This window comes from Ammodytes marinus (assembly GCF_949987685.1).
Source record: "Ammodytes marinus genome assembly, chromosome: 1".
Lineage (NCBI taxonomy): Eukaryota > Metazoa > Chordata > Actinopteri > Uranoscopiformes > Ammodytidae > Ammodytes > Ammodytes marinus.
Window position 1 is genome coordinate 29,035,545 of NC_137230.1, and position 14,300 is coordinate 29,049,844.

General features: G+C 41.7%; 1 protein-coding gene across 1 annotated transcript in view; it reads left to right on the forward strand.

Annotated features, from left to right (window-relative positions):
* The first annotated feature begins 8,282 nt into the window (after positions 1–8,282).
* mpped2a (metallophosphoesterase domain containing 2a) overlaps positions 8,283–14,300 on the forward strand; it is a 50,921-nt gene continuing 44,903 nt past the window's right edge. Inside the window, exons 1-2 of the mRNA XM_080027997.1 lie at positions 8,283–8,619; positions 11,159–11,420. Of these exons, the coding sequence (XP_079884123.1) occupies positions 11,308–11,420 (113 nt within the window). The 5' untranslated portion in view covers positions 8,283–8,619; positions 11,159–11,307. The remainder of the gene's footprint in view (positions 8,620–11,158; positions 11,421–14,300) is intronic.

Genomic DNA, 14,300 nt, shown 5'->3' on the forward strand with positions numbered 1-14,300 from the left:
TTCTAAGAACTAGTTTGCTTTTCCTCTGGCCAGAGAGATGTGTCATTATGTCTCTCCATCCATCCCAATAATGTTACACCAGTGAACAACATCCCATTTTCAAAAGTCCAGTCCAGCGTATTTCTGTATTTATGGGTATTGCTACGCACGTCCATTATGTTTCGATGATGTCTCACTAGGGAGTATAAGAGATAGCCTCTCTGGCAAATGATGCTTATCCCTTGGGTCGACAGTGTGAACTGGTGACACTGCCCTCAAATGATGTCAAACTTTGACATAATGTACTGAAGTCTCTTTTTCCCTAATCTTTCAACTGACTTACAGTACATGCCATTACCAATTTGATATGAGGTAAGTTATCATCAGCAGAAAATATCTCCAAAAATAGTAGGATTGTGTGATTGGAATTTTAAAACTGCTACATTGCATACTTATTTTTGAGCATCGCTAACGAGCGAATGAGGATACCACAAAGTGTTGTAACATTTTCTCTAAATGCAACACACTCTATGTTTTATCAGAGTGGTGAGGATTATTCTTTTCTTTATTTTGTCTATTTGCATGTCTACTTAATCTACAGGGCAATGAACTCTTTTGCCAGGGAGACGAATAAGGGATGTTTGAACAGAAGACGTGGAGTTTATAAGATTGGCAGACATTGAAATGAGTCATAGAGCAACACTCAGATGGGTTTTCGAAGCAGTTGTGAGGTAAAATGAGAGCCACAGCGTGAGACCGGATCGCCTGGGTTTTCAATCAGACTCCTTTCCTATCTCACCTGTTCAAGCATAATTGTAACACACACACACACACACACACGCACACACACACACACACACACACACACACACACACAATGTCAGATTACACAGCAAAGTCTACCTCTATTTTTCACTCTCACACACTCAAATCGTTTGCCAGGATCATTTTGCACGTCCTCTGTGGGAAACCCCATCAACTTTCACAGCAGGGAACAGAGCAATGAAACACATCTCAGACTGTCGTATCTACCTGGCTCACTCACACACACACACACACACACACACACACACACACACACACACACACACACACACACACACGCACGCACACACACACACACACACATACACATACACACACACACACACACACACACACACACACACACACTGCAGATACATTGACTCAGAAAAGTAGTAGGTTATCAGAGTACAACATGGTGGCCACACTCATGCATGCCACACATGTAGGATGTGCCATGTTGGGAGGATGAGCACTCTGCATCTCTCAGGTATAAAACCATGAATTTTTGCCCAAGGTCACACTTTCAGATTGTTGGACTTTGACTACACTGAGTTTTATATCCTGTTAAATCTTCAGAATTCAAGTCAGTTTTTTCTGTATAAATCAGAAGCATGATCTTCAACCTGAGTGCCTAAACCTAACCATCACAAAGTTTCCTATTGCTGTAGTCACCATGATTGAAAAACATTATAAACTTATTCAACACATTATATGTCCTTCAAAATGTATTTTCCGTTGAAAATGATTTCCATATATACATTATATCTAGGAGACAGGGTTGGCTGTCAGTCAGCGTGTGTCTAACTGAGCCGCACAGTAGAGCAAACTGGGTAAAACATGATGGGGGAAGTGACAAAGCTCTGCTGGCCCATCACTCATTACCACTGCTGAGGTGCCCTTCCTCAAGGCACTTACCCCCCAGCCGCTCCATTGGAGCTAGTCACTGGTAGCTCAGCTCAGACTGTGGTAGAAGATCTCAGGTTTGAATGTGTGAGTGGGAACGAACAGGGTTCTCCTGAAAAATTAAACATTGCTCTAGAGGAAACTTTCCCTGAAAACAAAAAGGTTTGGGTTGTAGTGAAGTGAATCACATCTTATTTTCTGCTTATAGTGCACTGCATTTACTTTCCTCCACTATAATTGGATATCACCTATTTTTGTAACACATACTTACATTACCCTGAAGGAATCCGTGCATGCACATTAAGTTAAGCTCAAAATCCCACTTGGCCTGTCTTATATACAGTATACAAATAATACTGTTACTTGATCGTAGAGTTTTTAATGTAGTAAAAAGTGGATAACCGTGGAAATTATATCAGACACAGCACGTTTATTGTAGGCTCCCAAGGATGTATTACATGCTGGTCTATTGAGGCAACCATCTCTAATACAATGGGCAAAATTGCAATTATAGTACTAGGAATATTTGGTATTGCTTATTCTGACTCCAACATCTCATGTTTCCTGAACATTTCTGTGCTGTGGCTGCAGACATCGGCATGACAGCAAATATATATATATTTTTTTTGGGGCAGAGAGGGGAGTGACACGCAGAGAACGACCGCGGGCTGGAATCGAACCCGGGTTCCGCTGCTGGCCGAGGCCCATGGGGGGGACGCCCTACCAACTGAGCTAAGGGCGCCCCCCAAATTGTTTGTATTTGATGAAACTTTAGGAGAAGCAAAAATTCACCAGACAGCGTAGTGCATGCCCACACTGTCTGATTATTCACTTTTCGCCCTCTCTTTCTCTTTCTCTCTCTCTGCTCTTGTCGGGTTTGCTGTGTTTTATCCAATGTATTTGCTCTCTGCCTGTCTGTCCCTCTGTGTTCTGAGTGAGTCTCAGTGTAGTTCAGCCCTCACTGCTTGACCTGCTGACACCCTTTATCCCATCGTTATTCTCTCCTCTTCCCTCACACCTTGCCTGACTATCAGAAACAAGTGTGATGCTAGACCAAGCATGCTGCACACAGACACACACGCACGCACACAGACACACTCGCGCATGCACACGCACACACACACACACACACACACACACACACACACACACAAATAAAAAAAGCCAACAAGGGCTTGATTGGGAGTGTAGGTGTTCAGGTCATCACCTTAAACAAGCTGGAGCCACTTCAACAGAGCGGCTGAGGGCGGAGTGCAATCCAGAGTTGTCCTCTCCTGAACTTCAGCTAATCAATTAATGTGATTTAATACACAGTCACTCCACATGGAAAGCCAGCGTGGCTCAGTGCTCTAATTTATTCTGTATCGACCATTTCACACACATGCAGAGAGAGATGGGGAGAGAGGGAGAGAGGAAGCAGAGAGAGCGGAGGCAGGCAGGTTGTGTGTTGAATGATCGCGGGTGAATCGAGATCTCAGGAGGAAATTAAGTGATTGTATTATTTTTGATACAGTTTAACATTGCTACAGGTAAAAGAGCTGGAAAGAAAGAGATGGTGGAGAGAGTCTGACTCAGAGGGTCCTCTCCTGTGAGCCTTCATCTAGCCTTTGGCATAGAAAGTGAGCCTGCATATTACTGAGTCTATCACAACACAGCAGGAGAATGGGAGGAGAATTAATACGCTTGGCTTTCATGCCAGTGTGCTCTCTCTCTCTCTCCACCTCTCTTCTCTCATGCACTCCTGCTCTCTCTTTCTCTTCAAGCTCCACTGGACAAAAGCACTTTGTGTGCTAATAAAATTAACTCGTATATAGCTTTGAGGTTTTTTTCGTCCTTTTCTCGACGATAAAAACCTGCCTGAGTAAAAGAAGTAAACAAAAAAGAAAAAAACCTGCTTGAATCCTGAGATAGTATTCAATTTTATGCTCATTTCTAAACACGCCCCGGGTGCCCGCGGCAGCTCAGTTTCCGTTCATAGTGCTGCCGAGGCTCAGGGGCAAACATTTTTGACTGTGTGCATCTCAATGACATAAACAGTATCTAGCCTGCCATACCCTCAGCAGCAGCCATCTATCTGCCTCCCATAAATCTGAATGACATTAACATTTAAAAACCCAACTCCTGCCTGTCTGTGGATGGGCCTCTCAGACAGACAGGCCTCCACTTTATTTATCCACATTGCCACAGACAGGCATAAATTTGTGCAGGTTAGAGCCGTTGAACCGCCTCAGCCGGCAGGTTAAGTGAATATCACCCTCTGCCTCCTGAAAGAGCTCCCACTCCCATTTCCCACTCCCATTAAATATGTGTTTCATTTCTGCCTTATTTGGATGGAAAGTAATTTTACCCTCTTTTATAGAAGGTCATAAAATATATAGTGTTTTTTTCCCGCTCTGCATAACATTTACATTTTCTATTGTATAAATGTGATCGCAGCGACACAGGGCTGAATAAAACATTCATGGCAAAAGCCATTTCTTCTGTGACATTTGGTCTCCTATCTATCATCAGTTTTCTTTATGCAGCCGGGAGAACAAACGCCGGTCAAATGTTTAAATGTGCCCTCTCCACATAAAATGCAGACCCTGCTTTCACATTAACACCCGCTGGCTAGTAGATGGAAATGCTTTTTTTCTCCTGTGCAGATAAGAGAAAAGTCAAATGGAAATGACTGGCGGGGCTGTTGAGGCAGTGGGGAGCGTGCTGATGGGTCTGGGAAATTGAAGCATGTCAGTAAAATTATAAAAAGCCAGAACGGCATCAACTGGCGGACATGTAAATGTGGCAGAGCCCCTCAAACGGAGTCCATTATGGACAGTCCCACGCAGCCTTTTCTCATCAAAAATCCCATCAGTGTATTAAAAGGTATAGCCTTGGCACTGACAAATTAATTCTTTCTTTCGTTTTTTTTTCATTCCCTGACTGATTTGAATTGCAGCTGAACTCAGTGATGGGCAGCTATTACATTTTTATCATTTACCTCCCCAAAGCAACACAATATCTCACAGAAAAAAGGGAAATGATCTATTGTAATACAATTGTGTTTTTATAAATCAATAATATAAACAAAAGTCAAACTGATCAAAAATTATTTAAAAAATATAATTTTTATTATACTGTTCAGTTTACCATGCAGATCATTACTGTCAACATAAACAGTAATGACATGATTAGAGTCTTCTGAACTCTGTTGTATGAAAGCTCAGAAACATTCATGTAAGAGTAGATTTAAGTTACCTTGTGTATAATACATTCAAAGGTCAGGCACAGTAATATTCAGTAAAAAGGTTTGACAGGATCGAAGGAGCGCAGCAGAGTGGAGGGAAATGAGAACCGTACGTAAAGGATGCTAAATAAATTGATTTCTCAAGCAAGAGATTTAGAACCATCGCAATAAAAGTAATGTAGACCAAATTATCCAATTATAATTGAACAGTGAAATGTATCATCATACTTGTAAAACATAGCCTATAGCCTATCTAAAGTCAAACCAAACCATCCCAAACCCGAGTGGCGTATGACATGTGAGCAGAATGAATATGAACAAACAGAAGATTCAATGGTCAAGTGTGACGTACGTACTTCAGCAGATTCTATTGTCCCTTTCCTTGTAAAACGCGAAGTGGAGTAGATTGGCGTGCCCATGCGAAACACATTATCCTCACGCCAAAATGTCTGAGACGTAATGTTTACAAGCAGTTTGGAGTTGACACCACCACGTGTGGAACACGACTACAAGTTGACAGCCACGTCAGTGATTGCATGAGATGCAATTCGTCAAGTTGTGGTTGAGATATTTCAGTTTGACCCACCCACCGACAGACTGATATTACATTCCTGAAACTAATTGGTGAAGGTATGGCTGTGTAAAATTCAACTTCAACACAATATGGTTGCCACAACAACATATCTGCAACGGAAAGGTCTCAAAACTGCAGAATAAGCACCCCTTGAGCTTGGAATGTTTTGTAACACAATTTCACTTCTTCAAGTATGATGTGTCTTGTTATACAGTACTTTAAATACAAGATTATGAACCTCTTCTATTGACAAGTTGATAGATGGCAGGGCTGCAATAGCCTGGCACCGCCCGCCTACCTACTTCCGCTCAATTTTCATTTCCCTTCAGTAGTCAGTCTGGGTCCGCGGTATATTTGTGGGCTTTCTCAGGATAGATTTTTACATGCAATCAGCAAACAGAAGGAGTGGCTGAGAACAATGATGACATGAGCTAGTTTCAGTTGCAAAGCTGGCACATCGCTATGCGATTGGTTGGCAGATCCTGAGTGGCACTGGGCAGATCCAATAGTTTTAAACTTCAACAGACACCCGCCTTCAAGTGAGTATACGTTTGTCAAGTGAGCGATTCCAGACTTTCTGTACAAATGAAATGAAGTACGATGGTCTGGTAGAACCAGGCTAGGGCTGCACATTGTCAGAAGGAAACATTTAGAAAAGTGTCAAAGATCCACAATTCTATAATGAGCTTCAATAAGTTGAGCGAATATAGCGATTAAACAGTATAGACCAGGTTCCTCCCGGACTCCATATATCATTTAGTGAACTGATGATCAATGAGTTAAACTTTGATGATCAGGATGCTGTTTTTATAGCCAGTCATCCAAGTTACAGGGTTTTCCACGTTTTGAAACTGTGCTGCTGCCCCATTTCAGGTTGTGTGAAGGACTCCCGCAGGTACTCATTAGTATTGTTTACTTGTGAACCCAAAGGGGCCATGTTGTCTTCTAATCATAGCTTTTTACAACACCTTCTACACACTCTGGCACCATTTTCCCACAGATGTTATGAAGAAATATTCACATTTGCACTGAATTAATGTACAGCGTTTCAGTATGGTAAACGTGTTTGTTACTTGATGCTTGGAGAGCTCGAGCCTGTGGTGTTTATTTGTGTTTTATTTTAATACATACAAAATAAAAATATCCATGATCTACTGTATCAGTGTTTGCTGAAGTCCATCATGACCAAAATAGCCATTTAGTTTCAGCATGCGTGTTGGTTTACAAATGAGGCAGTGTATGCTGGGTTCAAGGTGCAGCGACCGCAATATTGAATACTGCATACATTTCCATGCAATCTAATCAATAATGTTCTCATTATGCCATGTCAGGAAGCCTCACAGCCTGGAGTAAACACAATAAAACTTTCTTTCAGGGCCAACACAAGACACACAAAGATGGAAGACACAGAGAAAAAAACAGGCAATTTAAGAGCGTTGGTGGATGTGTCTGTTTTCAGTGTCTCCAGGATGACAAAAGTAATCAGGGGGATGGATGCTTAAGGGTTTGCTCGGGGGTTTGTTGTTTACTTTGAGAACTCATCCATGCACCTACGTTTTGAACCAACAGAAGGTGCAAGTACGGAAAGTTGATCGTTAACTGATTTGGTTTCACTTCTTAGGAGGAACTACCTGTAAAGGGTTTTTAGGCTTATGTTGTATTAAAAAAAATATTAGAAATAAAAATAAATTGCTTCATCAATGATGAATTAATCATTTGTGAATGCTTTATGTTCATAAGGGAGCCTTTTGATTGCAAGGTGGTGAAAAATACCCCGGGCAAATTTAAGTTATTCATCTGCATTTATAAATCTTCATAATTCATAAAAGCAATTAACAGTAATCTGTTAAGTCTGCAATTGAAAATGTTTTTCACTTCACAGATGGTATAGCTGTTAAATGGTCTATTGAAGACGTCTTCCTCAGTATCTGACGATTTAGACATGTGACGTAAAAACACCAGCAGGCTTTTTTCTTTCACAACCAGACAGCCAGTGTGTTAATGCTATTAGTAATTTGCATAAACATTGGTATATGACTTTTTTAACCTAATTAAAATGGTTCGAGTCCAGCATAGACCAGTTATTTCTCATGACATACATGTTTTTTTCTTTAAGCTGTTATTTTAAAACAAGCATGACAACTCAGATATGTGTAATCATAGCATCATGAACTTTCTGTTTTTTACCTTAAAAGAGCCATTAGTCATTACTTATACATGCATTACATGTATTAAGCTTTTATTGAGCCTTATAACTTTTGCTGTTAATTACAACTCATATTACACATTATTTATAAAGGCTGCACTAATAGTAAATCAAATGGTAGTACAGTATAAACCTAATTTATTAATGAAAGAGAGAAAATGTGTAACACACTTGTATAAGCGGCCTAATAGGCTAATTTATAAATACTATATTAATGTGCAGACGTGTGCATTTTTGTTTGCTATTATGTTTTGTAAAAGATGAAAATGTATTTACATAGCCTAAGTATTCTGGCTTTAGTACCGAATATGTAGGCCTATTTCAGATTTTTTTTGTATCAATCGCTGCCTTAGTAGCATATCTATCAATAGGAGTATATATTTTATATTTTCCAACAGCACATGAATGCAGCACGTAGAGCGGGACAGCGCGAGAGCCCTCCTTCCCCCTCGCGCCTCACCGGGCGTGTGCCCGCCGGTTGGTTAGGGCGCGCGCACGGGAGGTGGCGGGGGGTTGTGCTCGCGCTCCTGCTCTCTCTGCTCTCTGACCCCAGTGGCAGCTCCGACTCACTGCACTCCGGCTTCCCCTCCGTCAAACTGAGGCTGCTCTCTCTCTCTCTCTGTTGTCTGTCAGTGTCTCTCGCCCTCCTCTCGCGCTCTCTCGCCCCCTCTCTCTCCTGTCTGGTTTCTTTCCACAGGAGCCAGCCGAGGTCCCGCCGGGTCGAAGGTTCTGCCCTACCCGCTCAGACTGCCGCAACCCCGGACGGCCGATACGAACCTGCCCGCTGCCCTGTTGCTACCGCATGGACCCGCGAACCTCCACCGCTGCTGCTGCTGCCACCACCGCCGCGTAGAGGGCGACCCCGACCCGACACTCTTTTTCGGCCAGATAAAAAAAGGCACAAAAAAGCCCCACACGACGAAGGTAGAGCAACCTTTCCGCTTTGCTTTGAGAAACGAATAGAGAGAGAGAGAGGGAGGGAAGAGAAGGGATACGGGGAGGGAAAAAAAATAAATTCTTCACACAAAGCCGTCGGTTGAAAGGTGGCTTGTCATTTACGAGGACGAGCAAGAGGTTAGCGCGGCAGTGCCGTGACACCGACCACCTTTGGGTGTTTTTTTTATTATTCCAGGAGCAGAGTTCAAGACCGCACGGACCTTTCTTTTTGTGCAAATTTCTGCAAGAGGCAGTGTTACCAATACAAACAAGCGGTGCATATAGCACACGTCGTGCAAATGCATGGTATCAGAAGGGGTCAATTTATTCGCCTTCACCCCCTGTCTGCTTACTGGAGTGATTTCTACTCGTGAAGTTAGCTATATGGTGCGTTTCAGGGCTCTGTATATATTCACCGACAGCACTGACAAATGTGTGTGTGTATGTGCACCGCCGTTATAGAAAAGCAGCTCAGTGTGAAGCTACAGCCTGCATAATAAAAATTCACTGCCAGGGCAGGTTTTAGCAGGCTAAGCTACAGAGCTAGTTGCTGCTACAGTAGCCACAAGGTAGAGACAGATAGGCGAGCAAGTCGAGTTTAAGCAGTGCGAGACGCACACACACACTGACACACACGAGGAGACTGTGAAGCATGCTGCACCATGGACATATAAAGAAACACACATTCTTCCTTAATTTTTCGGCCTACATTTGCAAAAAAAGAAAAACCCATTTTCCAAGAAGCAGCAGCACTGCAGGATGTAGATTTTGCTTTGTGAGACATGATTGCTGTGTGTCTGTGCAAGGCATCTGACAGGGCAGCTTTGAAATGAAGTGATTTTTCCCCCTTTCTTTTAATGCTGAGGAACATCTGCAAACTTGTTTCTTGTGCAGCCTGAGCAGCATGGATTCATTGGAGTTGGAATAATATCATTTTAACTTTGCAATTGAAAGACTTGAATGTGTAGTGGAGTTCAAGCAGTTTTTTAAAATAGGAATTTAGTTTACCACCAATCTTTTTTTTTTTGGGGGGGGGGGCTGGCATAAACCTTTCTGTCTTATTTTCACAAGACAGAAAGTAAGAAGCAGCATCTGGCTAACCCAGAAAACCTAAAATCAATGGCTTTGTTGAAATAGGACAGCTTTTGGTGGCATCAATTGGGAGATTGTTTGCTTTACCATATTCAACAACTGCAGGGCAAAGCTTTTATTTTTTATTTTTTTTAACTCAGAACTACATCACAGGATTTAACCATGGAGTGAACTCCAGAGCTTCTGATTACCCATAAAAGAAAATAATAAAAAAAAAGATGACAGACTTGTTAAATTGAGGGCATTTTTTTCCCTTTTTTTCTTTCTTCTTCTTCCTCTCATGCTCCTGACTGCATCAGGAGGTTTGGTATAAAAAGCCTGTCAAGCCCACAGTGGCCACTTTACTATCAGTCAGGAAGGTCAGACAGGAGGGAAGCTCAGGGTGCAGGGAGACACACACACAGCGAAGCCCGGTGAGTGAGCTCTCAAGATGCGAAAAAAAACACTTTATTGGGCAGCATTTTTTTCAGCGTCTTTTCCTTCAAGAATTTAAGGAGCTAAAGTGTGTTTATTTCTTTGACCTACTGATGTCTTTATTGCACGGTTATACAGAGATAGCGGAGCCGTTCATTTGATTCATTGTTACTTGCTCGTTTCAGAATTAGAGCACCTGGCCTGAAATAACAAATGCAGAAATGTCTTATTTTTCTGCGTTTCATGAGTAATTGTCACTGTGTATCGTCCTGTTTTGTGCATGAATTATGAAGAATATCTTATTGTATAGAAGGCTTTGCAACACTTTGACGAACAGCACCGATTATACCTGCAGCTTTTCTAGTGGCTTGGTTTCATTTCAACAGGCTGATGCCTCACAGGCCGTGCCTGAAGTCATTTTTTTACATTTGATTAGATTCCATTAAAACCAACTGGGTTGTGAGCAGCAGAGCAGCAATTAAATATGTGACTTCCAGATTGTAAATTATCGCCTTGAAATTTTTAGTTTTTGAAAGAATTGAACAAAATGCCTTATTGCTTGAAAAGGTAAAAGTAGATATTTTAATTAATTTAAATTGCCCCTCTGCATTTTTTATAATTAGTTTTTTTTAACGAATTTTTTGATGAAGCCCTTTTCAGGGATTTATTTCTTCCTAATCTATAATGTTGGACAACAGAAAGAGACTCTGTTTCTCTTTGTGCTGTCCGATTGCAAACAAGTAGACTGTAAATTGCAGCATTGTTGAAAAAATATGTTATTATAAATGATTAGGAAAAAGATTACATCCTCTCTTGATGTGTGTGTGCTCTGTGTGTTTTGCGTCTCACTGCTTCAACCCAGAGTAATTGGGTTTAGCTCCTCAAGCCAGCTGTTTTTGTTTTATGGACAGTAAATGTATTCGCCAAGGTTTTTTTTTTAACTTTCTTATGTAAAGGGAGAAGCTGTTGAGTGTATTGTGGTCCTGTTTAAAGCAGCTCTTGTGTGTCTGTGTGTCCTCAGACTGCAGTGTGTGGCTGGGGTCGTTTGCTGCTGCTGCTATTGGGAGACGGTTCTTGGGCTTTCTTGAGCGGCTCTGAAGGATGAGCGCCGCACGGCTGGCTGCAGAATCCCGGTGAACGAACGGCGTCTCATGTCCAAACGGTGGAAGGATGGCTCATGGCAAAGCGACCATCACGGTGGACGAGTACAGCTCCAACCCCACACAGGCCTTCACACACTACAACATCAACCAGAGCCGCTTCCAGCCTCCACACGTCCACATGTAAGTGCTGCATGATGCCGACACACACACACACACACACACACACACACACACACACACTGGATCACCTGCCATGAGCTAGTAAACTAAATTTAGAATAAATTGAAACATTTACCAGAATAGATTTTTTATACATGGTCATTCTGACTGTTCTCAGTCTGAAATTAAATTTAAAATGACACGTTTAAGACGTGTAACTTTTCTACATAGACTCATTAAGGTGTTTTTTCTTGTTTTATTTATTTCAATACCATTTTATTTCACCTTTTATGCTTTGGTGTTTTCTTGCTGGGTTTGTGTGAAGTTTTCAACCAATTCAGATGAATGAATAATCCAGACTGTTGGGGGGGAAAAGCAGAAACGTGGACATTTTGTGGTGCAACAGGAAGCCAATCAGCAGCCTGTTTAATGCTGACTCTTTGTTTACACCATGATTTAATTGGTTCACACACACCGAGTGTACGGTGGCCACTTAGGACAAACTTTAAGAACAGTCAGAGACTCAACAACTGCACAAACTGTATGTTGCAACATTACAGGAAAGTAAATATTACCGTTTAAAAAAAAGTTTGTGAAAGAAAAGAGTGCGGCAGGTGAACTCACTGTAATAGTGACATTTTAAAAACCTGCAACAACTGCAAAAACACTGAACAGCAAAAGCTTTCAAAGGTCCACACAAATTTGAGTAAAAGCTTTTTCTGACTGAGTTTGAATTGTTTTGCCTGGTGTGTGTTGCAGACAGTTCGCCGTTGTTCCTCTGTGAGACTGTTTTCTTTTTTTTTGCCATGTTGTCATTGCGGTGTGTGAACACTTTGTCCGCTTTAGGGCGCTCTCTTTATTTATTTATCGGGCCAGTTACTTAGCGTATAGCTCTGGTCTGATGTGGTTTCTCTGCCTCTCATTAGTGGGTCGTAGTGGGTCACACTCCTCATGTGTGTTTTATCTCTGGACAGATATTAACACGGAGCTGTGTGTGTTTGTGTCCTCATATGATTCCAGACAATTTTCTTCTTTTGCTGTTTGTTGGTTGTGGTTAACTTACATGCATAGTGTTTTTGAGACATTTTATTATAATTGAATTTTTTTCAACCAAAATCATTAAATAAGAAACATATTGGTGGTGATTGTCTTCAGAGCAACTTGAAGTTACTTTAAGTTTTAGAAAGTCACACACCTCACAGGGATTAATGTGAAGAAACGGACACACTGTAAAGTCATTTCACTTAGTCAGCGGTCAGGTTGTCTGTGTGCTCAGGTCAAGGTGGTAGGGAAGTGGCGCCTGCATCAAGTTGAACCAACTACTGGGACTGCCGACGGAGTCCACTCTCCGAACAGGAGTTTAGGTTACATGATATGCGAGACACGGAGATCATGCAGATTATACAAACATCTTAAAGGAGACATTTTCTGACAAAGGCCAGATCAATTGAAGCTAGGGGGAAAGATTTGGGCTGCAGGGCAATATCTGTGCAGACTGAAGAGCATGAAAAGTTAACCAGCCACACACACACACCCTCACTCTGGATACTAACAACATCTGGGAAACAAGTTCTTTGTTTTGTTTTGTTTACCTCAAACACTCAGATTCCCACAATTATGCCCGGATAAACAAAATGTTCATGTAAACAGCATTATTTTGGGTAGATAGATAGATAGATAGTCGTATTATGGAATTGTGTAAACAGCTAAACGGGGCTCTCTTACCTTCCTCTCGGTGTTGGCAGTGTTCACATTATTGTGCCACTGTGTTGTTTTGGGTTTCCTCAGAGCTAGGGCTGCCAGTAACATCGATCGTCGCTGGATAAAGGAGACGAGGTCACCTAGCAGTTTGTGTTACGTCAGTCCATTTTAATGGCTGACAAAGTCGGCAATGAATCAGGCTAAATTCTGTAATATAAATCAAGGTTAACGCATGCCAGACAACAACTTTTATTACGATTTTTCTTGTTTTGTCAAAGCAAATAATAGAAGAATGCTTTCAGGCTTTATTAAAATATGACTGGTTGCCCTTTTGAAAGGTTCCTCCTTTTTTTGCTGAAATTTCTCTGCGTATTTTTGGATACATTGTTATTTTATGCTTCTATAATTGAGCTTGACAGGTTTTGTTTCCAGTTCCCCGGATAGTGTGAGCGTGGTTCATCTCTTTCTTTTGTTCTGCAGTGTTGCGCCAGTTGACCGTGAGCAAAGTTCAGTCAGAGTAGCGCCTGAGAAACCTTCCATTTAAAAAAACTATTTTTAGGAAAAAATGTACAAGCAGTGGGGGGGGAAAAAAATAATGGATCTGCCCGGTGTTTACGAGGGACATCCTGAACATGCTTAAGTTTCTGAAAGTGCTCATCTGGAGGCGGTTTACTTTTACTCCAGTTGACGACAAACAAAAACAACCTGTGGATGATGTTGGCCTTTTAAAAGTAGGTAGCCGTTTATAAGCTGTATTTACGAAAAGGACGTAGGTCGTGAAAATAAATCTAATAAACACAGCAATGAAAAATTAAACTGAGACGATGTGTTTGAAGGTTGTGAAACGTGGAATAAATAATCGCGACGTGTACTAAAATAACCAGTACAGACATGTTGTGGCCCATATTGTACAGACTTGATGGTTCTCTAATTTTCTGAATTTTAGCGTGGTAGTTTTTTACGGGGGTGAAGCCCTTGTAGGAAGTGGATGTGTTGAAGCAATGGGGGCCTCTCAGTAGATATGTGTTTGGATAAATACATTAGGCTGTTTCCTGGCTTCCACAGAGCCTGCAGTGTTTTACCCTGCCATTCTTAAACTCAGACTGGGAACCCCCGGGAATCACACACACACATGCACACACTCCTATGAGCCCATCCCCCCGCTATGTTTAAGTGCTTATAGAATACGAGCTCTGTTCT